At 37.9% G+C, this 23253-nt stretch overlaps 1 protein-coding gene across 4 annotated transcripts in view; it reads left to right on the plus strand.

Annotated features, from left to right (window-relative positions):
• LOC137619257 (fasciclin-1-like) overlaps positions 1 to 23253 on the plus strand; it is a 77121-nt gene that overhangs the window by 44786 nt on the left and 9082 nt on the right. For 3 of the 4 annotated variants that reach the window (XM_068349432.1, XM_068349431.1, XM_068349430.1), the window contains exons 3-5: positions 1258 to 1454; positions 3353 to 3501; positions 12263 to 12350. In XM_068349432.1, coding sequence (XP_068205533.1) covers positions 1258 to 1454; positions 3353 to 3501; positions 12263 to 12350 — 434 coding nt within the window. Of the gene's footprint in view, positions 1 to 1257; positions 1455 to 3352; positions 3502 to 12262; positions 12351 to 12843; positions 12994 to 23253 lie in introns of those variants that run through there. The other variant, XM_068349433.1, reaches the window with a different exon arrangement.

Here is a 23253-nt window from a genome sequence, read left to right on the forward strand (position 1 = left end):
TATCTATCTATATATATATATATATATATATATATATATATATATATATATATATATATATATATATATATATATATATATATATATATATATATATATATATATATATATATATATATATATATATATATATATATATATATATATATATATATATATATATATATATATATATGTGTGTGTGTGTATATTTCGACCCGACTTACTCTATTATACAGGGGAGATGAAATCATGATATTGCAAATATATAGATAATATATGTGAGCCATAATCATTGTGCCTAGGACCTTTCTTAGCAATGCACTGAAACCAAATGTTATATAGCATTGTATATTAATTTTATGCTATTCTCCTTATATTCAAAATATTCATCTCTCGTTTTCTTTGATTTCAAAAAGACCAAGCCACTAGTGCAGTGCGTATTGAGTAATCAGGAATTGTAAGTAACTTCTCTGACGGTTATTCATGGCAGTAATTACTGGGAGGCAATGATCCTTATTCCCCTTACGTCTTGATAACAGGAAATTAATGTTAGGTTCAGGGGAAAATCCAGAGAAGACTAGCCTTTTGCCCTGTGTTCGGATATTCAGGATAAGTCAGCGATATCAGCTTAACCTATAGTATTTCGAGGCCAAGATACACTTTTCTTGTTTAGCCTAAGGGTTTTAGTGGTACGTAGCGCTGATGGAACTTACAGCCCCTATCTATCTCTCATATTCAAAATAAGAACATTGTTTTACATAACACACAATTAATATTCAAGCAGCGTTACTGGACATTAGCTTGAAAAACCCAATTAATTCCGATTATGATACTTTGAATGCAACATTAATACGTAGAATTAATATATCAGTCTGAATAGTAGCATAAACTTTAGCTACTCAAAGCAGGATGGATACAAAATACTGGATTCATAGCTTCGAAACAATGCCTTGCATCTTTCTTAAGAGTGCTACCACTATTTTTGATAGCCCCTGGTATTACAGAAACATCTATTTTCCCTTTTGGAGCCTCTTGGCCTATAACATACTGCTTTTCCAACTAAGTTTGTAGCTCAGCATGTAATAATAATAATAATAATAATAATAATAATAATAATAATAATAATAATAATAATAATAATAATAATAATCCTTTAGCAAACTTTGTAATGGGCCTATGTGGTCAATCCATCGTCACGATTTCAACATTACCCTAAAGCTGTCTCCAAGAGCCATGGATGATTAACTGTAATAACCACTACGCTTCATTTTCCAGCTAATATATCGTACAAAGCCCAGGATCTCCCAGAAGACCTCAACACCCTGCTAACAGGGAACCCAAGGCTTTATATTACTCGCACCCCAAATGACAAACCATCAATCTCAGGATGGGAGGACTACGATTACTATGTTAACAATGCCAAGATTACTTCGGCCAATCACATCGCCATGTCAGAAGATGGGCATAAGCAGGTAAGTGACATGAGTCTCAGTGTATTTAGAACCGTTGGTAGTATTTTGATATATTTTTCATAGAGAAAAAAGCAGCCTTATATCTCAGATTCTCATATAATTTTCAATGAAAGGAAAATAATGGATACAGTAAAAGAAATTTTATGGGAAATTTTAAACTAATTGATAGATGTGAAAGAAAAAAAAGGGATTCAGAAGAAGAAAATGTGCTGATTAGCTTCAAATAAGGCCCTTGAAATGGTCTGTGAAATACAGTATAAGGGAAAAAAATCACCTTTTGGAGGGTCTTTTAAATAGAATTATTTTGATAAAATTAGTAAATTACTTAACCCTGATGCTCACAACTGCTTTTTGTCTGAAATTATGAAGGTTAGTGGAATAATGTATTAGGGAGAAATACAGTCTTGCATGTGGATATCTTTTCATTTTAAGCAATGAGTCCATCCTTCAGCTGTATTTTCTCTTCGGAAACACAAATTATATTTTGCGATGCTAGGCAAGTTGATGTACATTGGTGCTTAAAATTCAAACTCTAGCCCCTCTCTCATGTAAATGGGTATCAGATAATCACTTGATGTTTTATGAATTGGTAAAATTTGGGAAAAAATTGTATGTATGCAGCAGGTGTATAGCCTATATTGATATGGTTATACACAGTTCACTTGCATTTTTCATTTATATCTTATTTCTTATTGAAAAGAAAAAGTTAGAAACTGGTTTGATTTATAACCTGGCAAAACATCAGTCTCTTACCAGCGAGTTTTCCCCGACTTCCCGGCCCACCAGGTGACACAATTGATAGCTGTTTTGTTGTGATTACCCCTAATGAGTCAATATGGACCAGGTGACAATTGATGGCTGTTTTGTTGGAATTACGCTTAATGAGTCAATATGGATGAAAATCAACACATCCATATTGACTCATTAAGGGTAATTTGAATGAATTATTATTAATAGTGTCACCTGGTGGGCCGGGAAGTCGGGGAAAACTCGCTGGTAAGAGACTGATGTTTCGCCAGGTAAATCCTGAACTGCAGGTAGTAGTTAGGTTCCGACTTCTTTTAGAGCCTCTGGTGTCATGGTTGGAAGCAACCTGGCCTTTTATTTGAAGGGGTTAGGGTTCGATCCCATGTATGAGGTAGACATTTATTTGTATTTGAACACGATATTGTGTTGATTTTCTTCCATATTGACTCACTAGGGGTAATTCCAACAAAACAGCTATCAATTGTGTTACTTGGTCCATATTGACTCATTAGGGGTAATTCCAACAAAATAGCTATCAATAATATTGTGCCACCTGTTGGGCTGGTAAGTCGGCGAAAACTCGCTGGTAAGAGACTAATTTTTCGCCAGGTAAATCCTGAACTGCAGGTAGCAGTTGGATTTCGACTTCTTTTAGAGCCTCTGGTGTCATGGTTGGAAGCGACCTGGCCTTCAATTTGAAGGGGCTAGTGTTTGATCCCAAGTATGAGGTAGAAATTTATTTACATAATATATATATATATATATATATATATATATATATATATATATATATATATATATAATATATATATATATATATATATATATATATATACATATATATATATATATATATATATATATATATATATATATATATATATATATATATATATATATATATATATATATATATATATATATATATATATATATATATATATATATGTGTGTGTGTGTGTGTGTGTTTATATATATATATATATATATATATATATATATATATATATATATATATATATATATATATATATATATATATATATATATATATATATATATATATATATATACATGTGTGTATGTATAGGCAATTCCATTTTGTCTGTGTTTTGAACCGTCTATCTAAAGTGTCATTTTTATCACTGCAGATTTTCCACGTAGTTGATCATGTAATAGCTCCAACCATCCCAAAACCAGAGACTGATGGCTTGGTTCCCACAGCTTACATGAATCCTGATGCAAAAAAGCTTCTTGAAAAGCCAGATCTCTACGGATTAGTGAATGAATTCTCCACCACGTATGACACTGTATTACCCACTGTTTTAACATACTGCGTTACACCTACAGTTCTTGCTTGTCCTGTTGGCTGGTTTACCGTAGAACTGCCGAGTGAATGAGTAGTAGGTCCTGCTAGTTAAGGATAAGGGTTGCTATGGAAAAACAACACTGCTGTCAACTATGTGTCATATAGGGCTTGCTAAATTTTGCATTTCTTATATTGGGTGAAGTTATTAGAAATACCTACTCACACATGAAGCTGTCATTTGAAGACGAATTGCTGAACGAATAACACTGTATTTTCTCGACAGGGTCTTCCTGTCAATGAAACCTAAAATTGGTAAATGCCCTTTTTCATAGAAAAAAAATGTCTAGGAGATGAAAGACTCTTATAGAAGGCTTCATGGAAATACATAAAAAACAGATTTTGAGCAAAGTGAAAAATCTATTTTTGGGTGAGAGTGCCATGTCATCCTGATGGAAGGTTCCTTTAGGTAGTTTTCTAAGGGATATTTGCTACAGTGATACTCCGAGAGAAATAAACCGAAGGTCTCCAGGATTCTAACTCCTGGCGCGAGTATCCAGTTAAGGATATCACAAGGGATCAGTGACGTATTTTTTAGATACGACATATAGTAATCTTCACCCCAAATAGATTTAACTCTTTGATGTAAAGGGATAGAGTGGCGAAAGAGGGGGGGGGGGGGGGTGCCGTTGTAGGTACCCGGTGGACCCCCTATCCGTACAACTACTGGCCGCCATTCCTTTACTTGTCTTTAATCTGGAATAGCCGCAGATAGAGTAGTTTCGGGTGGGGTCAGCAGAAAAGGGGGGACCATCAGGACGACATGGCACTCTCACCCAAAAATAGATTTTTTGCTCAGCTCGGCCATGTCGTCCTGATGGAAGCATACCAGAGAATTAACCTGAAAGTACTATATCTATGGATTTGTGTGTGTGCCTTCCACCTTGAATGGATTCCTTATCTGGTCTCCTAGACCTGTATATAAAATTCCTGTTAACTGTCATTTCCACTAAACTCAGAACTGGTTTAGTGCTTCCTGCCCCCTGCAGGGAGAGTGTCGACATCGATGATAAGGATTCAAGGCTTGAAATTTCGTAGGAACGGAAGGTAAAAATTTAGAGATTACCTTTCACATAGCTTGGAAATCTGTATCCTGATATCAAGTTGGGCCTTTCTAGGGTTTAATCAAAACTCTAGCATGTTTTATTTGTCTGCAACTGAGATAGCAGCAATAGGACACAAATACGTATAGTAATTTTACCTTGCAACTAGATTATCAAATATAGTTACTATAGGGTATAAATCTGATCCAGCATTGAAATCACATCAGGGTCCAAATTTTCTATTATAGGAAAAATATGTGATTTCTTTATTGGAATAATGCCACTCAATGGAGATGTGAAACCTAAACACTGTGACGCAAACGTTTACTCGGCACTGATGTTATTGGTCAGATATGTACCTTTATGGAACAGTGTGTTAATCATCGTTGTGATTTGCACTCAAGGGTAAGTGTCCCCATGCAACCAATGCACTGGAAAGTCCCAAAGCAGTTCACTGTTCATCGCAGCGCTGGACGATGTATCTTATAACACTACCCGCCGCCACCACAAAATGTTTTATTTCATGCACTTGCTTTGCATAGTGTTTGTAAAAGACCCTGGATGATCTCCACCTAGTGTATGAGCGGAGTTTTCCAAAGTCCATGTGTTGAGAGAAATTCAACTAAGAAGCAACTTTCCTTGGATCGTGACCTGCGGGTGTACTGTCTGCGAATAAAGTAGGTGAGCTTTGCTCTCAGTTGTCTTAGGGATAGGTTTGATCCTGAAGTTTCGCCTCTGAAGAGCTGACCTCCCTTGAAGGCTAAAGTTCTTCGAAGATAGACCTTAAGACACTCTACTGGGCACAGAGAGACATCTTCCTTCATTGGGCAGATTCTCCAAGGACCCGACCTCTTGGTGGGTAGCTCATTCTTGGCAAGAAGGGCAGGATCAGGAAAGAGGTTCAGATATCATGTGTCTAGGAACTGAATATGGCCTTCGTTTCTAGATAAGGCTTCTATTTCACTAACTCTAGCTCCTGAAGCTATGGCAAACAGAAAAATTCCTTTCTGTGTTAAATCCTTAGGAGTACAATTCTCATTGTTTAGGTTCGAAGCATAGTGCAAGACTTTGTCCAATGATCCCGTGATGGACTTCGGTGGAGTTGCTGGCTTGCGTCTAGCGCATGCTTTTGGGATCTTATTAAAGATTTCACCAGAGAGTTCCACTCTGAAAACGTACAGAAGTGGTCTAGCAAGGGCTGACTTACACGAAGTAATCGTAGTGGAAGCCAGGCCTTGTTCGTGTAGGAATATGAAGAAAGCTAGATAGAAATCTATCGATATTTCTGTAGGTTCCCTTGATTTCGCAAAGGACACCCATTTCTTCCATGACAATTCATATTGTCTCCTAGTCCAACTTGACTTATACTCTTTGATGAAGTCAACTTTATCCTTAAAGATTCTAAACCTTTTGTTTGCCGCTAGAAAATCGTGAGATATAGGTTGTTGGTTCTCAAGGATGAAGAGTAGGCAGTCAACTTCTGGACCAGTTGGGATAATACTGGGTCCAGCATAGGGAACAGCCTCACTTTCAGTTCTAAAACTAGAGGGAACCAATTGTTTTTGGGCAACTTGGGGACCACTACTGTTGCTTTTCTTCTGAAGGATCTTAGCTTGTCAAGGACTCTTAGCAGAAGGATGGTTGGTGGAAACAGGTAAAATTGTTTCCACCTGTTCCGGTCGAGGGACATGGCATCCGTCGCCTCTGCCTGAGGGTCCAACTAAGGGGCTACATAACGAGGTAGTTTCTTGTTGTCGCTCGTTGTGAAGAGGTCGGTCTACAGTTCCGGGACTTTTTCCGAGGTGAAGGAGAATGGGTCTGCGTCTAGGGACCATTCTGTCTCCATGGGCTTTCGCCTGTATAGAGCATCCGCCGTCACATGCGGAACCCTTGCAGGTGAACTGCTTATAGGTGCTATCCCTTCTTCCTTGTCAGGGGGAAGGTGGCTAATATCACATGTCCTATATGAGATGATCTCGAGCCTTGTCGATTTAGACATTTTGCTATCCTTTCGTTGTTCAGGGACAATCTGATGTAGATTGTTCGGCGAGGGGATGGTCTTTTCAACGTCAGGCAAACTACCAGAGCTTCTAAAACGTTGATATGAAAGGTTTTGAACTGGTGCGACCAATTACTTTGCACTTTTCTCTCATGAGAATGGCCACCCTATCATTTCGAGGAGGAGTCCGTATGTACCTCCACTGATGGTTGTGGTGGTTACAGGGGAATTGTTCGTGCTAGGCTCTTGGCTGTTGACCGCGGCCTTAACTGCATGCGCAATAGAGTTTGGGTCAACCTTGGTTGATCTCTTCGAGCGTTTGATGCGTATCTTCTCCAGACTCTTGATGCATCTTTTAGACATGCTTTTAGCACCGGGTCTGTCACTGCCGCAAACTGGAGAGAGTGCAATACTCTTTCCTATTGGCATTCTGAAATCCTCTTGTGACGGATTAGTCTCTTGATAGATCCATCTATCTCTCTCCTCTTATTAGATGGAATGAAGAGGTGGTATGACTTTAAGTCCCATTGGATTCCTAGCCATTGGAACTTCTGAGCTGGAGGAAGGCGAGACTTCTTGCTATTGATATTGAAGCCCAGGTGTTCCAGAAACTGGATCACCTGTTGGCTGTCTACAGACAAGTAGCCTTGGAAGCTGCTCATACCAATCAATCGTCTAGATATGCTAGTAATTGAACTCCTACGGACGATTTTGTCTGCCGGCTTCGTGAATATCCTTGGGGCTGTATTCAGTCTGAAGGGCATTGCTCTGAAGAATCATTTCTTCTGTAGCATGAATCCTAGGTAGGAGTAGAAAGGGCAGCTCAATAGAAGATGCCAGTGAGCCTCTGTTGGGTCTATTGAGGCTGTGTTTGCTCCTTTTGGTTGAAGGGTCCTTATGTGTTGCCAAGTAAGCATCCGGAACTTGTTGTTCTCGATGAACTTGTTGAGTGGAAATAAGTCTAGAATGACTCTGAGTTTGTCTGAGTCTTTTTTAGGAACATGAAACAGCCTTCCCTGGAATTTGATGGACTTGGCTTTCCTTATTACCTTCTTGTTCAAGATTTCTGAGGTATATTCTTGGAGTGTTGGAAGAATTTTGGAAAACGGGTTGGAGTTCTGTTACATTTCCACCCGAGTCTATTCGTTAATAGGCTGTGGGCCCGTGGATCGAAGGTCCAGTGATCCCAAAAGTGATACAGTCTGCCTCCTACCTGGCACCCCTGTGGATTTGTCTCCATGACAATGTCCTACTCGGCCCCGGGAGGAGTCACCTTCGGTCGAACTTCTCTTAGGGCCATTTCCTTTCTGACTAAGGTGAAAGGAAGGCGATTGCCTCTCAATGTTGGGGTTAAACATTGGCAACTGAGCCACCAGTTGTTGAGGGACTATCTGGAAAGTGGTCTGCGGTATCGTGGTCATAGTCACGGCAGAAAGTTGTGCAGGGCTGTGTGGTCTCTTTGCCTTTTTATTCTTAGGCTGGGGACCTCTGTCTGAGGAAGATTTCCTCTTTGAGCTCATGCCCCACTTTTGGAGAAGGTTCCAGTTTTCCATGGTTGCTTTGGCTCTGATCTCTTGGACTAGTTCCTGTGGGAAAAGGTCTTTACCTGAGATGTTCGAGGTATTCAATTTCCTTGGTTTGTGTCTTATGGTCGCTGAGGCCAAAACGAAGTCTCTACAGGCTCTTCTAGCTTTGAGGAAGGCATATAAGTCTTTCACAAGGGTACCCATGTGAGACTCAGCCAGGAAAATGAAAATTTCTGGGGTGTTTTGTAGACCTGCACTCATTTCCAGGCAGTTCTAATGAGAATGGAGGCTGCAAGTCTATCCTTTGCCTCATGTTCCCTCCTCAGAAGATGGTCTGGCAACTTCGGAAGGTTCTCATTGAACTGTTGGCCTGCTATATCTGGATCCAACTTAGAGAAGGAGAAGGTTAGGTGGACATCCTTCCACTTCTCCTCGCAAGCAGGCAGTGCTAGAGAGAATGGTTTGCATTCCTCTAGGGTTGGGCAGGGTTTGCCCTTGTCTAGTGCCCTGACGGCAAAGTCTAGTGCTTTCTCCGAAAAGGGGAAAGAGATGGAGGAAGGAGCAAGAAAGCTGGGATCCAGGGGTCGGTTTTGGAGCGGTAAGAGAGATTCAGCACCGTAAGGGGCTTCTTAGTAGAGCTCTTGGTATGTCCAGGGCAGTTCGTCCTCTCTTGCAGTAGTATCTGTTGTAGTCTGAGTGATTCTCTCATCGTCTCTTTTACCTTTTGGAACAACTCCATGATCCGTTGAATCGAAGTGAGGATCTCTTCGTTCTTTATGGCATGTGCCACTGGTTGTGGAGTTAGGATTGAAGAGGTTGACGGCATAGGTTGATATGCTGTCACAGCGAACTAAGGGTCTTCGGATGCCGTTGAAACGGACCCTTCTTCCTCCACTTGTGGATGTTCCACATCTTCTTCGGGGCCTCCTTGTAGTAGGGACTTCTCAGTGTCAGTGGACACTTCTGACTTCCTTTCTTGGTGGATGTCCATGCCTTCCAGTGCCTTGTCTATGTCTGCGTTGATCTTCAGTTGTGTGAGGGAAGACTGGACCTGTTCCTAGGGCACCACAGTAGGCACATTAAGGAGTCGTTGGGTAAGTACGGTCCCTGAAAATTCTTTTGGAATCTACTTACCCATATGCAAAGGGTCTCCCTCGCTGTATCTCTAGTCTCTATGTTGACTGAGGGGTCTTCTCCGAAGCCGTTGGACAGCAGGGTCAAACAGGTAAGGCAACCCTTTGGGTCCCAATACTTGAGGACTCCCGACACGATGCAGCAGGGGGCATGAGTCCTGCACTTCGTGTGGCCACAAAAGTATTTGCCTTTGTGGTCGCAGGCTAAGGCTACACATTTCTCCATTGGCTCCTCCTGTAAAGGAAAAGGGGTTTAATGAGTATATAATTTTTAATGTCGGTGATATAAAAGCATACAATTTTTATCAACAATTGTAATTACTTTAATTTATAATAGCTTAGGATAATAAGCTTGAAAGGAAGTAGAAAAGACACATATCTGTGTTTCCCCTCCTAGGCCATTGCTGAGACCTCCGTCAGTAGTTAATATTTTAGTTCCCTGATAGGGAAAATACGAGGTAGGAGTAACTCTAGGGACTAGAATTAGGGTTAGCAAGCGCTATACTAACATTATTTACCCACAATATTAACAGTGATCGGTAATTTAATAGGGTCCCGATGATCGAAGAAACCATCTTGGTGTTAAGGCATTACTCAACCTCAACATAATATCGTAGTCTTAACAATAGACTGTGATAGGAAAAACTGAGTATGCTAGAAAATAAGTGTACTACTGTATATTTGTATGCTGTAGTACTGCCAGCACACTGCCGGGGTTAGGTTAGTACCTGGCGGCACTAACTGATAGAGAGAGAGAAAGCATTAAGGAAAGAGGGTGGGCTATTATCATGGATTAGCACAACAATTGCAAGTGTCGGAGGACTATCAGGCCGCCTACTGTCTCCTTGCCAGAATGAGAGTTCCAATGGAAGGGGTAGGAATCCATCTGATTCTGAATTCCATCCATCCACAAAAGGCCTGTTGCCGGCTGTACTGCAGTTGGCAATAATTGTGGATGGCAGACCAAGAGAGGGCTGAGGACTTCTCAAAAGTATGATAGGTTTCCCACCAGCAGCCATCAGGGCTGGCTCAATCTTCCCCCTATGACATTCACTTCCGGTGAAGGAAGGACATAAGGGGGAAGGTGGCTGAGGCGGCTGAACTAACTGCTGCCGTTAGGGTACCAGCCGGCAACGCAGACAACCTGGCAAGCCGGGATGACTATCAGAATACTTGTGAAAGAATGTTGTGACGTCCATGCCGACACTAAAGGACAGAAGGGGCAAGGGAAATGGTCTTGTAGTTAACTGGAGAGAGAAGTGGCGGTAGGTATGCTGCCTACCTTCGACAGTGGACTGGGGAAGCATGGCTTCCTGTGTTGACGACGTCGTCGGTGGCAGAGGAAACATGATTCCTTTGCTGGCGACATCGTCTTCGGTAAGACAAGGGCACCCTGAGTTAATTACTATCCAACTCAAAGCTGGAGTTCTACTCAACAGCAATGAAGAAAGATGGTATTTAATTACTATCAAACCCAAAGCCGGAGTTCTAATTGACGGCAATCAGGAAAGAAAGTGGTTGCCGCGTGTAATGGCGGCAGTACCCAGGGAGGGAGGAAGGGTTTATCCTCTTTTCTCTAAAAGAGAATGTATATCGAACCTTATCCATAAATTCTAGAGGGTGCAATTCCCAATCTGAATTAATACTGAACGATAGGGTGAGGCTAAACGTGGGGAATTACTTTACTAATGTATATATGAGCAAGGCTAGCCTAGCTCTGGTAGGAAACACAGCCATGGGGCTCCCGCCGTATACGAAAAGTAAAGTTACATAATTGGAAGAGGAATAATAATATTTCTGTATGCACAATCTTCACTTGTATAATTTGCCTAACTAGTTTATATAGCTAAATACCGGGAAATGTCACCTAAAATGTAATGATAATCGGCAAAAGCGGTCATAAAAAGGCCGCCTCCGGTCATGGCAATGCTCAACCAAACACACTTAAATTATTGGAATTTAACTGTGAGAAGGAGTCTAAAATTATACACAGGAAAGAATCAATACTCAACTTTCCAAAGGATGAAGAATCTGGAGAATGCATGATTATTCCGAAATCTTGTAACAAAACACCGGGAAAACTTCGGCAGAACACCTAGCTTTTACGCTACAAGTAAAGGAATGGCGGCTGGTAGTTGAACGGATAGGAGGTCCACCAGGTACCTACAACGGCACCCCCTCTCTTTCGCCACTCTTCCCCCTTACATCAAAGAGTTAAATCTACTGTATATGGGGTGAAGATTTCTATGTGTCATATCTAAAATATACGTCCCTGATCCCTTGCAATATCTTTAACTGGATACTCGCGCCAGGAGTTAGAATCCTGGAGACTTTCAGTTCATTTCTCTGGGAGTATTACTGTAGCAAATATCCCTTAGAAAGCTACCTAAAGGAACCTTCCATCAGGATGACATGGCCAAGCCCAAAAAAAGAATAATGATAGTAACTGTTGATTCTCCTCAATTTGATTCACTGTATGCAAAAGCGTTTTCAGCTATATTCAACAAAATAAAAATCGATACTCAATTCTTATATGGTAATGGGTTAACTATTTTTTGTTCATTAAATGATTTTCTTTGAGATTTTAAAAAAAAAAAATGAGACAGGCAACCCTTTGACAAGTATAGCTTTTTATATAATATTCTTGGGTTCACAGCACCACTGAATCTATAATGCACAAAAAGAACACATTTAATCTTTTTGGTTTTTCCTTCTTTTGTTACTAAAATATTGAATAGTTACCATAGTAAGAGCAGTAAGTTCTGCTAGGGAAAAATTTCAATCATTTTAAGTAATCTAAAATCATAGACAAATAACGCTAGTATGTTCATATGTATTTTTTCTTATTGTCATTTGAATAAAATATGAAGGAATTATTTTAAATTGAAGTACATATATTGCAGCAGTATATGTTTTGCTTTAATTATTTTCAGATATAGAATAGACAACCCAAGTACAAAGTCTCATACATAACTTTACTTCTTTTCCATCTAGTCCTTTTGAGAAGCGCGTCAGGGAACTGGACCTCTTAGATACCTTTGCAATGGATGGAAAGAACACTTTCTTCGTACCCCTTGTCCAGGTATTTGATGCTTAATGATTGATTATTGTATCTTATACTTTCTTTTAGACATGATATTTGGAAGTACTTGTTAGGCGTTTAGGTTATAAGTAAGACGTGGCTTTTGTTTTGTATAAATGTAAATAGAGAAGGAGCCAGCAGTGGCTAGAGTTGCTGAAAAGTGAAATTATTTTTTCTTCTGTTACATTATTGTGTACATAACATAGGCCAACGAAATGACACACTGCTGGGTACCTCTTGGACCGATGAGAGTTACTTGAAAATATTTTTTTAGGTCAGCTAAGAATTGTAATGTTCGAAGCCTGCACCAAAATTTTCCTTATGATTTAGACTATAAATAGTTGCCAATGCCAGAACTATGTAAATGATGCACAAAGATAGCCTGGATCAGTAGGATTGCAAAAGAAATGAAACTGTTTAAAACATGTCCTGCATAGTACCAGGTACCATGAATAGACATTCCAGATACACTGCCATTCATTTTTTCTCTCAGATCAGGAGTATGCCAAAGTGAAAAAAACCTGACCCAACCACAGCAGAAACACAAGGAAACTCCTCAGGAGATACCACAGCAATTGGACCTATTCTTCATAGCATTCCTCGGGATCTGGCACCAACACATCACAACACAGAAAATAAATGAAAGTGGGATAGAATTTATCCTCACCGAGGCAGAGGACTTAGCACAAGGTTCCCCGCTGGGCCTTTTGAAAGGCCAGACAGTTAATCAGGATGCTTCGTCTTGTCTGAAAGGAACTGTTGCTTATAAAAATTCTGAGAGTGCAATAAGAAGGTAGTCATTGACAATGTCTCATAGATCCATAGCTATGACTGAACTCTGCACCTTCAGAGGCCTCAAAGTTGGAAGGAACGCAAAAGCTCAGTGCTGTAAGTCGAGGATAAAAGAAAAAAAAAGAAACAGTCAAAGGAAAGTTCTTGAAGAGAAAATTGAGGAGTTCTGCAATCCATTTGGTGATAACGATCCTACAACACGAGAATTTTGGCAAAAGGATGAACAGCAACAAAGGGGACAAAAGAGTAATTATTACAAAGCATGAACAGAGGTCAAACTGAAAGGGGGAAAAGGCATTTGGAAAAAATAAAAAAAATACAAGATTTTTGAAGTCCCTGTAAAGGATAAGATCTAACAACTTTGCCTCAAATAAAAAAGGGAAAAGCTCTATATGACTTTTAAAATTCTAAGTGTGATTCTTGTTGGCAAATTTACTTTTGAGAAACACATCAGGTCTGTCTCTTAACTGTACACAAAAATTGACTTATTAAGAAAGTCTTTCAAGATATTTGGTGAGCAATCTATTCTGAAAAAGTGTTTTAATTCTTCGATTCTACATAGTTTTGAGTATTATTTTCTTGTCTCGTCTTCAGCTGCTGAATCTTATCTTAATTTGTTAGACAGGAACTTACGGTCTATTAATTTTCTCAATCCTGATTTGCATATTCATCTCTGTCATCATTGTTCGTTATGCCTGTTGCATAAGGTTTTTCATAATTCTGATCTTCCTTTGCATTCAGATCTTCCTTGATATTAACATCCTGTTCGTAATACTAGGTATAAATTTAATTCTAATAGTTATGCCTTTTCTATCATAAAGGTCAACTACACCTATTCTAGAAGTTTTATTCCAGCTGTTACTAAGTTGTGGAATGACCTTTGTAATGAGGTAGATGAATCAACGGAAATTCCAAAATTAAAACTTACAGCGGAGGTTTTTATGTTGAACGGGCTGACATAAGTATCCTTTTATAGTTTATATATGAAATATCTGTTTTAACCCTGGATAGGTACGCTCCTCGGACACCCCTTTAAGGGTATACTCGGACGCGAACGACCCCGACGCCAAAAAAAATTCTTGAAAAATCAGTTTTTTGCAGTAACCTCCTTTTTTCTTTTGCCAAAAAAAACTTCAATGAATGCTTAAAACAACTGTAAAGATAAATACTACTCATCTGCAGAAAAACTATTTATTATAAATATTCTAAAAAATTAGTAGAAAAAAAAAGACCTGACATAAAAATTCATAAAAAAAAAGTTTATACATATATACACAAATCCTTTTAGGAATTGATTCTTGAATGTTTAGGACACATCTTGATGTATTTTGGATGAAGTCAGACCCATGGAGGTGAAGATCTGAAATGAGAAAAAAAGGGTAACTTTTTTTGGCCAAAAAAATTTGTCCAAATTTCAGGAATTTTTTTGGGTACCCAAATGAAATAGGAAGTGGCTAATTTTTTTAGGGAATAAACATATGTTATCCTAAAATAGAAATATGAAAAAAAATCTTCATTATTTTGTAAATTACATTTATATCAGGGGCCATATCTAAAGGTAATTTTTTGAGTACTTAGAAATTTCGTAAAAAAATACATATATTTAATATATAATATGATATTTATGCAGGTAAAAATATACCAAAATATCACAAATTCTATAGGGAACAAGAATATATATAGATAGGGCAGCTTACGCTTCGGATATGTCCACAAAATGGCCGCCAACCACACTGACTCAGACTCCCTAATCTGCCACTTGAAATGTAGGAAGGGTATGTCAATTTCAAGGTGTTATTTACTAATCTAATTATTATTGGATATGCAAAAAAATTGTATGGTGGGTTGCTGGATAATTGTCGATTATTTTACGACTATAAAATTAAAATTCTGGCCCAAAAAATTTTTTTTGAAGGGAAATAAAATCGAAAAAAAAAAAATGTAAAACAAGATAATATTTTAGCTAAACAAATTTGATGATATTCAATCAAAAAAAAAGTAAACAAAATTTTCCGACAAATAAACATCTAGAGGAATCATTACTCTGTGATAGTTCCTTAGTACGTAGTAATTTTGAAAGAATTGGGAAAAAACGAAAAAATGGCAATCACCGGAAAATCGAACACATACCTATATATGTGCCATATCTGGCTAAAAAAAAGATAGGCATGGGTAGCCAGATCATCTAGAAACACTTTCCAACACTATAAAAATATAAGTTTTGCGACACTACTTGCCAATTCCTTACGGTAACATGACTAAGCAAAAAAATGCAAAACAAATAAAAAGGGGCACTCGCGGAAAAATGGCTAACATTCTAATATACGGCATTTCAGAAAAAAAAAATTCAGCCACGTGCTAGGCAAACCATCAAGGCACATTTTCCGACAAATAAACATATAAATGAATAATTACTCTGTGATAGTTCCTTAGTACGTAGTAATTTTGAAAGAAATGGGAAAAAACGAAAAAATGGCAATCACAGGAAAATCGAACACATACTTATATATACGCCATATCTGACTAAAAAAAAAATAGGCATGGGTAGCCAGATCCTCTAGAAACACTTTCCAACACTATAAAAATATAAGTTTTGCGACACTACTTGCCAATTCCTTACGGTAACATGACTAAGCAAAAAAATGCAAAACAAATAAAAAGGGGCACTCGCGGAAAAATGCCCAACATTCTAATATACGGCATCTCAGATAAAAAAAAAAAGACATGCACGTGTTAGCCCAACCATCAAGGCACACTTTCTAACACAAACATGAAAAAAAAATCAATAATATACGGCAATTCCTTACTACGTACTAAATTTTTACAAATATTGAAAAAAAACAGAAATTGGCAACCGCAGTTAAATACCCAATATACCAATAACTACGTCGTATCTGACAAAAACAAAATCACGCATGGGTAGCCAGATCATCTAGACACACTTTCCAACACTAAAAAAGCAAAAGTTTTACGACAGTATTTCGCAATATCTTACGGAAAAATGACTTGGCAAAAAAATGAAAAAGGGACACTCGCGGTAAAATGCCCGACATTCTAATATACGGCATCTCAGATAAAAAAAAAGACATGCACGTGTTAGCCCAACCATCAAGGCACACTTTCTAATACTTAAACATGAAAAAAAAAAAATGAATAATATACGGCAATTCCTTACTACGTAGTAATTTTTACAAATATTGAAAAAAAACAGAAATTGGTAACCGCAGTTAAATACCCAATATACCAATAACTACGTCGTATCTGACAAAAACAAAGTCATGCATGGGTAGCCAGATCATCTAGACACACTTTCCAACACTAAACAAGCAAAAGTTTTACGACCCTATTTGGCAATATCTTACGGAAAAATGACTTGGCAAAAAAATGAAAAAGGGGCACTCGCGGTAAAATGGTCCTCGTGGTGATGAACGACATTTTAACTAAAAAAAAAATCATGCACATGGTAGCCAAACAATCCACCAAGACTTTCCACAACTGATAACCTATACAAGTTGCACCATTCTACGACAATTTCATAATACGTAATAACTTTGATAATTATGCAAACTACCTTAGAAGGGTAAACTCGGTCGCGCTCAACCCCGACGCGTCTCAGAAATCGGGGAAGGAGTACAGCTACAGCAATGCACATCTGGACACTACTAGAGCGTGTAGGGGAGACACCTCCTGCAGGTCGATCACCCACAAATTCAGTCACGGGGGTGAGTCACGTAAGAAAAACCTGTTTTTTTTTGACGCTCGGGGTCGCAAACGACCCATCGTACCTATCCAGGGTTAATGTTGTTATTTTTCCCTAAATATTCTATCTTATTTGTCTATTACTTCTTTTGTAGTTTATTTATACCTTATTTCCTTCTTTACTGGGTTATTCTTCCTTGTTTGAGACCCCCTGTGTATATCACCGAACATCAGGAACAGGAATACGAAAAGGCTATATGGAATACATGATATCCTTTTGTCTTTATACTCAACAAATTCTTTATGTAGAGAATGTTACAGTATATCACCTCGTAACTTTGGGGCTAAGTCAACCATCTCAAGAAAATTATCTGGAGCCTGATATTTGGGCATCAGTGTAGGCTCTTCAGAAAATAATCTTCAGAAAGGGATATGTCAAAATCCAAATGGGATAAGAAGTGGCTTCCTCTCTTTTAGTGTAATTAGTCTACATACTTCGCAAAAGCGTTGGTAGAGTTTTTCTCTAAAGGTATGCCGTCGAGTCACAAAGGATGAGTGTATGGTTCTGAAAGCTGGAAGACATGTACCCTCTGTTATATATTTTGCACTCTAATACTATATGTGCTACCGGTATTAAGAGTAATGTTGCACAGTATTGCATTGTTAGAACATGTTTTAACATAGTTCATAAGTTTAGTAGCGTATGCTATGAAGGATTTAATCATTAATTAATTGCCCTAAAGTTAGGATGTGATTCTTCTTACTTTTGTATTGCAGTAGGATTCGATCTTTTTGAGAGCGATGCTCATATTTTGTTTTTTGTACGTATGTGTATGAGTTTTGTTTATATATTCTCACTCGAGATTCACAAGTTGTTTAGAGAAGTCAGAGAGTGGAGCTGTAATGTACAGTAGATCATATTAAGATTAAACATATTTTAATAAGAAGTCTTTGATTTGTAAATTGCATATTTTATGGACACTTTTGAGTAATTAATCCAATTTTGATTAAGTATATTTTGAATATACAGTAGATCAAATGTATGCTGCCATCACAAACTTTTGTTTATGTACGCTGGCATCACGAATTTTGTTTGGTTGACTATGTTGACATGTCAGTTTCAGGTCTTTTAGTGTGGAAACCGAGCTATTTTCTTTTTATAACCCCTTCTCCCTCCCTCAACATATCTTGCTAATTATTGCCTTCCCAGAATTTAAATAACCACCTAATTACTGTGCAAGAAGATGAGAACTGCAGGATTGCATTATTTTGGAGTAAATGGAGAGCGTGGTATTGTAAACAATTACAAACTACATTATAAAAAGACAATGATTCTTATCTTAAATCGCACAAAGGGGAATGGACGTTAGCTGTTAGTTCTGGCTATCTTCAAACCGGACCAAGGCGTGGTAATCTTTGGTGGTGTCGTTCATGGGAGCATTAGGGGGTCGATCCCATCTTGCCTGGGTAGAGGTATGCCCCTCAGATCTATGTCAACGTACTCTCTTTGCTGCTCCCTCAAACCTCCTTGCCTGTAACGAAGAATTCAAAAACAACAAAATGGTCCAATCAACATTTTTCACGCACCATGCCTCTTGACTTTGCATCTGGTAGGCTAAGCAGCACAACAACAGATTGAAATAACCGTCATCTCAATATCTATGTATTTTAATATATTCTTACTTGTGACAACAGTATTTTCAAGTGTTAGATCTTCGGAATCCAGGGGGATCCAATGCTTGGGGTAAGACTCTTGGCTTCTGGTCGGAAACCTATCATTACAGATATGGGGAGGATGATTCCATAGTTTCTTCGTCTCAGTCCTAACAGGCGGGTTCAGTTTATACCTGTGCCTCTATATATGTTTTGGTGCTATCCTTCCACTAGGGTATGGAGTGCACCATCTGGTAAGTTTACTCTCATTGTGCCCATAGTGGAGAGTGCAAATTTTCTTTCTGACATGTGATGCCATAATATTCTTGGGCAGGTAAATCAAACTCATCTCTTTTTTTTCTAACCTCAACACTCTTATTGATTCTTCAAACAACGGATTCCCATCCCTTGGATACACCGACTCTCCCTTGGCAATGTTAACAACCTCTGGCAAGTCTATTAAGGAAAATTCTGTTGATGACCTCGGAACTAGAAGGGACCATTCTACTGATATCCCAAAATTGAGTAATTTGGGTATCACGAGGAAACTTCGAATCCTTCGTATTACCTAAATTCCAATAGACGCAAATATGATAATCTATATAAAGCATTTGTGTGCTATGGATGTATAAAAGAAATAAGGATGAAACTTGATGATGATAAATGGGATTCATGGATATCTTACAGTAGACTTGATGAGGCATTTAAAGCAATAAGTAACATGAATAATAATAATATTAATAACTTGAATGTTATGGCTGCTCTCTACGATAAGGTACCAAAGGATTTGGATGTATATTGGCCTGCTGACTAGTTGGAAAAAGACGTGGATTTAGTTATGCATTCCCAGAGAAAGCCAAAGTCAGCAATGTGGTTTGTAGCTGAATCAAAGGGAGTTAAAGGAAATTATTTCAAAATATGCAAATTAGTTCAGAAAAAAATAGGAACTATGCACCGATAGATATATCTCGTTTTGGAAAAAATAATTTCCTTATCAAATCCAAATCAAGCATACAATCTGTAATACTGTCTAACCTAAATAAAATTAATGATGATATTAAGTTAGATGTCAAACCCCAACTAAATTTTAGTTACGAATGGGAATAGTTTTCAACAGAGATCTGTATGAATTTACAGAGGAGGAGATACTGACCATGTGTTTACTAAATATATGGAAAATTAACAGTCCCAGGTACATCAATGATTATACTTACTTTTCAAGATGCTGATGTACCTTTCCACATTATTATTGAAAAAGAAATGATTAAAGTAAGACCATTCAAGCAGAAGCCACTGCAGTGTTTTAATTGTTTTGAATTTGGGCACTCGTCTAAAGTTTGCAGAAATGAGAAAATATGTGGTATTTGCTCGAAATCTTACCATGGAGAATGTGCACTAGGAGAGAGGTGTTTAAAATACAACTCGAATCATAAATTCACACACAAGAGCTGCGAGCTGTTTAAGTAAGAAGAAGCCGCCCCTAACAAATGTAATTTAGAACATATAAGTGTGGGACATGACAAGAGACTATTCAATAAATTATATAGCTATGCTAAGGTTTTAAAATCAAACCTACCTAGTCCTGCCAATACCTATAGAAAAAGAAATATACCATCTGATAAAATGCTGAATGATAAGATAAGCATATTACCTCCTGAGGCTTTACCACAGTGTATTAACACTAGGGCGTTGCCCATCTCTGTACAGCCTTTATCCCCCATCACAAAAACTAGTATAAACCTCTCTCAGGCCATGTCCTTGCCTGATTTGATGGAGGTTCTACCTAAAAACAGATTTTCTGATGCACATGTAGTGGGAAAGTTACAAACAACTACAATCTTACCAGGTATTAATCGTAAAAGAGAGAGAGACCTCCATCTCTCTCACCCCCTCCATTAGAAACATTAAAGTTGTGTCATCAAATACTAACCGTTATTGTGAAAATAGTGTTAAGAGAGGAGGGCAATTTTACTATTTATAGTGATTCAAGAAGTGTTCTTTAAGCTTTAGAAGATTTTAATTCTAGTAACCGTTTAGTTTGAAATATTTTAAAGTAGCTTTTAATTATTGTCCTAATAGGTATATCAGTTCGATTTTTGCTGAGTTCCTGCACACATAGGTGTGTCTGGAAATGAAGTGGCATATTCACTGGCAAAGAGTGTTGCAGCCGAGTTGGTACCAAGGAGGTATCTTATTCTTTGTAATGATATTTTACCAGTAATTAAGAATTTTATTCGTAGCAATTGGCAACAGCATTGAGATAGTTTAACCGAAAATAAGATGAGAGAAATTGCGATTGTTTTATAACCTTGGAGATATAATTGGATGCCACGAAAATGGGAGACTACTCTTTGTCGTCTCTGCATTAGTCACATTTGGATGAAACATGAGTTTCTGCTGGCTGGCCAGCAAAAACCATATTGCGACGACTGTTTAATACGCTAGACAGTGAGGCATTTGTTGACTGAATTGCTCCCTTGTAAGGCTCGGTGTAAAGATGGCAGGTTCATCCTTGCCAAGATCCTTGGGCAGGATATGTCGTACAATGCTATTGGCATTTTTAAATTCAATTCAGAAGCAGGTCTTCTTAATGCTATTTAACTTTTGTAACTTATTTACTTTTCTGGTGTTAATTAAATATTCTTTTAATCTTTATAATAAACGATATCTGTATCAATGCCCTTCAATGTCAGGATGCCAGAGAACTTCAAATCAATCAATCAATCTAATACAGTTCTTTCTGGCCTTCTCTATTAAATGTGGTTGTTTTAACTTATTTAGTTTTCAGGAATATAGATTTAAGGTTATGTTTTGTGTAAATGTCTCTTCTTTCCAAGAGTCTGGCTTGTGATAACGTAAGGAGAAAAGTTTGTGCTGTAGAGACATATGTCTGTAAGTAAGATTTCAGGATTTTTTTTTTTTTTCATCTTACTACATTATTTTGGTGTCCAAACAGGGATTGTTGAGATGGGAAAACTAGAAGGCAGAATAAGATTAGGAATAAGATTTAAGATGGGTGATAATGGAGGAAAAAGAAAAGGTGTTTAATAGAGGAATTGCTGTTGTATGAGAAACGAGAAGAGAAGTGGGTAGTTTAAAAGGAGTAATTGTTTGAGAATGTGAAGCTGAGTTGTGATAATGATGAGATGAGAAGGGAACTGAAAGTGCTAAAAAGAGTGGAATAAAGTGTTGAGATAATGATGCAAGAGAATGAGCAATGAATGGATGCTACGATGGGGCAAGTAACTGAAATGATAAAAATGTTCATTGGAAAGGTACAGTTGGAGGAGTGGTCACTGCTACGAGTAAAGGCTTAAATGTGGAGGGAAAGTCCAAGGTAATAAGGAAGTGTTTATGATATTGGAGTAAGAGGTATTAGGCACAATAAGGATGAACAGAATTAATCACTTATTGATTGCCTCAAAGATAGGATTTAATTCTTCTTACTTTTGTATTGCAGTAGAATCCAGTCTTTGAAAAGTAATGCTCATTTATTATTTTCGTATTTTTTATGTGGGTGTTTTGCTTTGTGATGTTTCAATCAAGAGTCACAAGCCATTGAGAGCTGAACAGTAATGTAAGCCTAAGTGATTAAATGTATTTTAACGATACAAATGTATCATTTAATCCCACAAAGAAGAATCCACGACATAGGATGAGATGTAGAACAATACTAATTAATGGATATTATTCCAGTTGAGTGACCTCTTACATCAATAATAATAATGCTGTAGTGTATACAGCATATTTGGTGACCTAGGATGAGATGTAGAACAACACTAGATAATGGATTTTGACATAGGAACAATCTATTTTTGGGTGAGATAGCCATGTTGTCCTGATGGAAGTTCCTCATTGGCAGTTTCTACTTAGGATATTTCTGCGAGTGATAGACCAGAGAAATTTTACGTAAGAGGAATCAACGGAGTTCTAACATCCAGAGCGAATATCCTAAGAGATACCGTGTATAAATCACGGACGTGTTAATAATAAGCAATGATTATCCTTTCCCGAATAGAGTTAACCTTGTCTCAAAGGATAAGGTATTGAGTAGGATATGTGGGTAAGAGAACCGTTACAGCTCCGGATCTTAATGTGCTACAACTAACACATTTTCTGTTGAATCATTCCAGGAGCAGCCATCACATGACGCCAGGTCCCACATTGAGAATTGCGAGGGGATGGAAAGGACGACATGGCTATTTCTCAGCAAAATTAATTTTTCCTATGTCAAAATCCGTTTTTTTGGGCTCAAGCCATGTCCTCCCGATGGACGTGTACCAGAGAATAATCATTTTCAGTTGTGGCCAGGAGAGTCTTAACTCTTTACACACTGTAGCATTGGTAACTACGGTACCAAGCTATGGAGCAAGCAGTATGTTTGTAAAAAGTAGGAGCAAAGGAAATCAACGCCACAGTTCCACTCACTGTGGAGAAGATCTTTGTCTCCAGTAGATGAAAAGACCAAAGTCTATAAAACGATGGTTAAAAATTAGGAACACTACTTTTATTTTGTACAGTAGATCCAATGTAAGGAAACGTAATAAGGAACAGCAGTCTTTCATTGTTTCCAAAGAGGCATAAATGTAAAAGTATTCAATTGTAACATTATATGCAGTAAATATATACAGAAAACCGGAGCTTTCCCATCCCAAAATTATGTAACAGAGTAGTAAGATAGTAACACTCATGACATATAGGGAAAATATCTCCTTTTACTCTTTACAATACCACCTTTGAGTCTTTAAATAGAAAATTG

The sequence above is a fragment of the Palaemon carinicauda genome, chromosome 25 (assembly GCF_036898095.1).
Source record: "Palaemon carinicauda isolate YSFRI2023 chromosome 25, ASM3689809v2, whole genome shotgun sequence".
Lineage (NCBI taxonomy): Eukaryota > Metazoa > Arthropoda > Malacostraca > Decapoda > Palaemonidae > Palaemon > Palaemon carinicauda.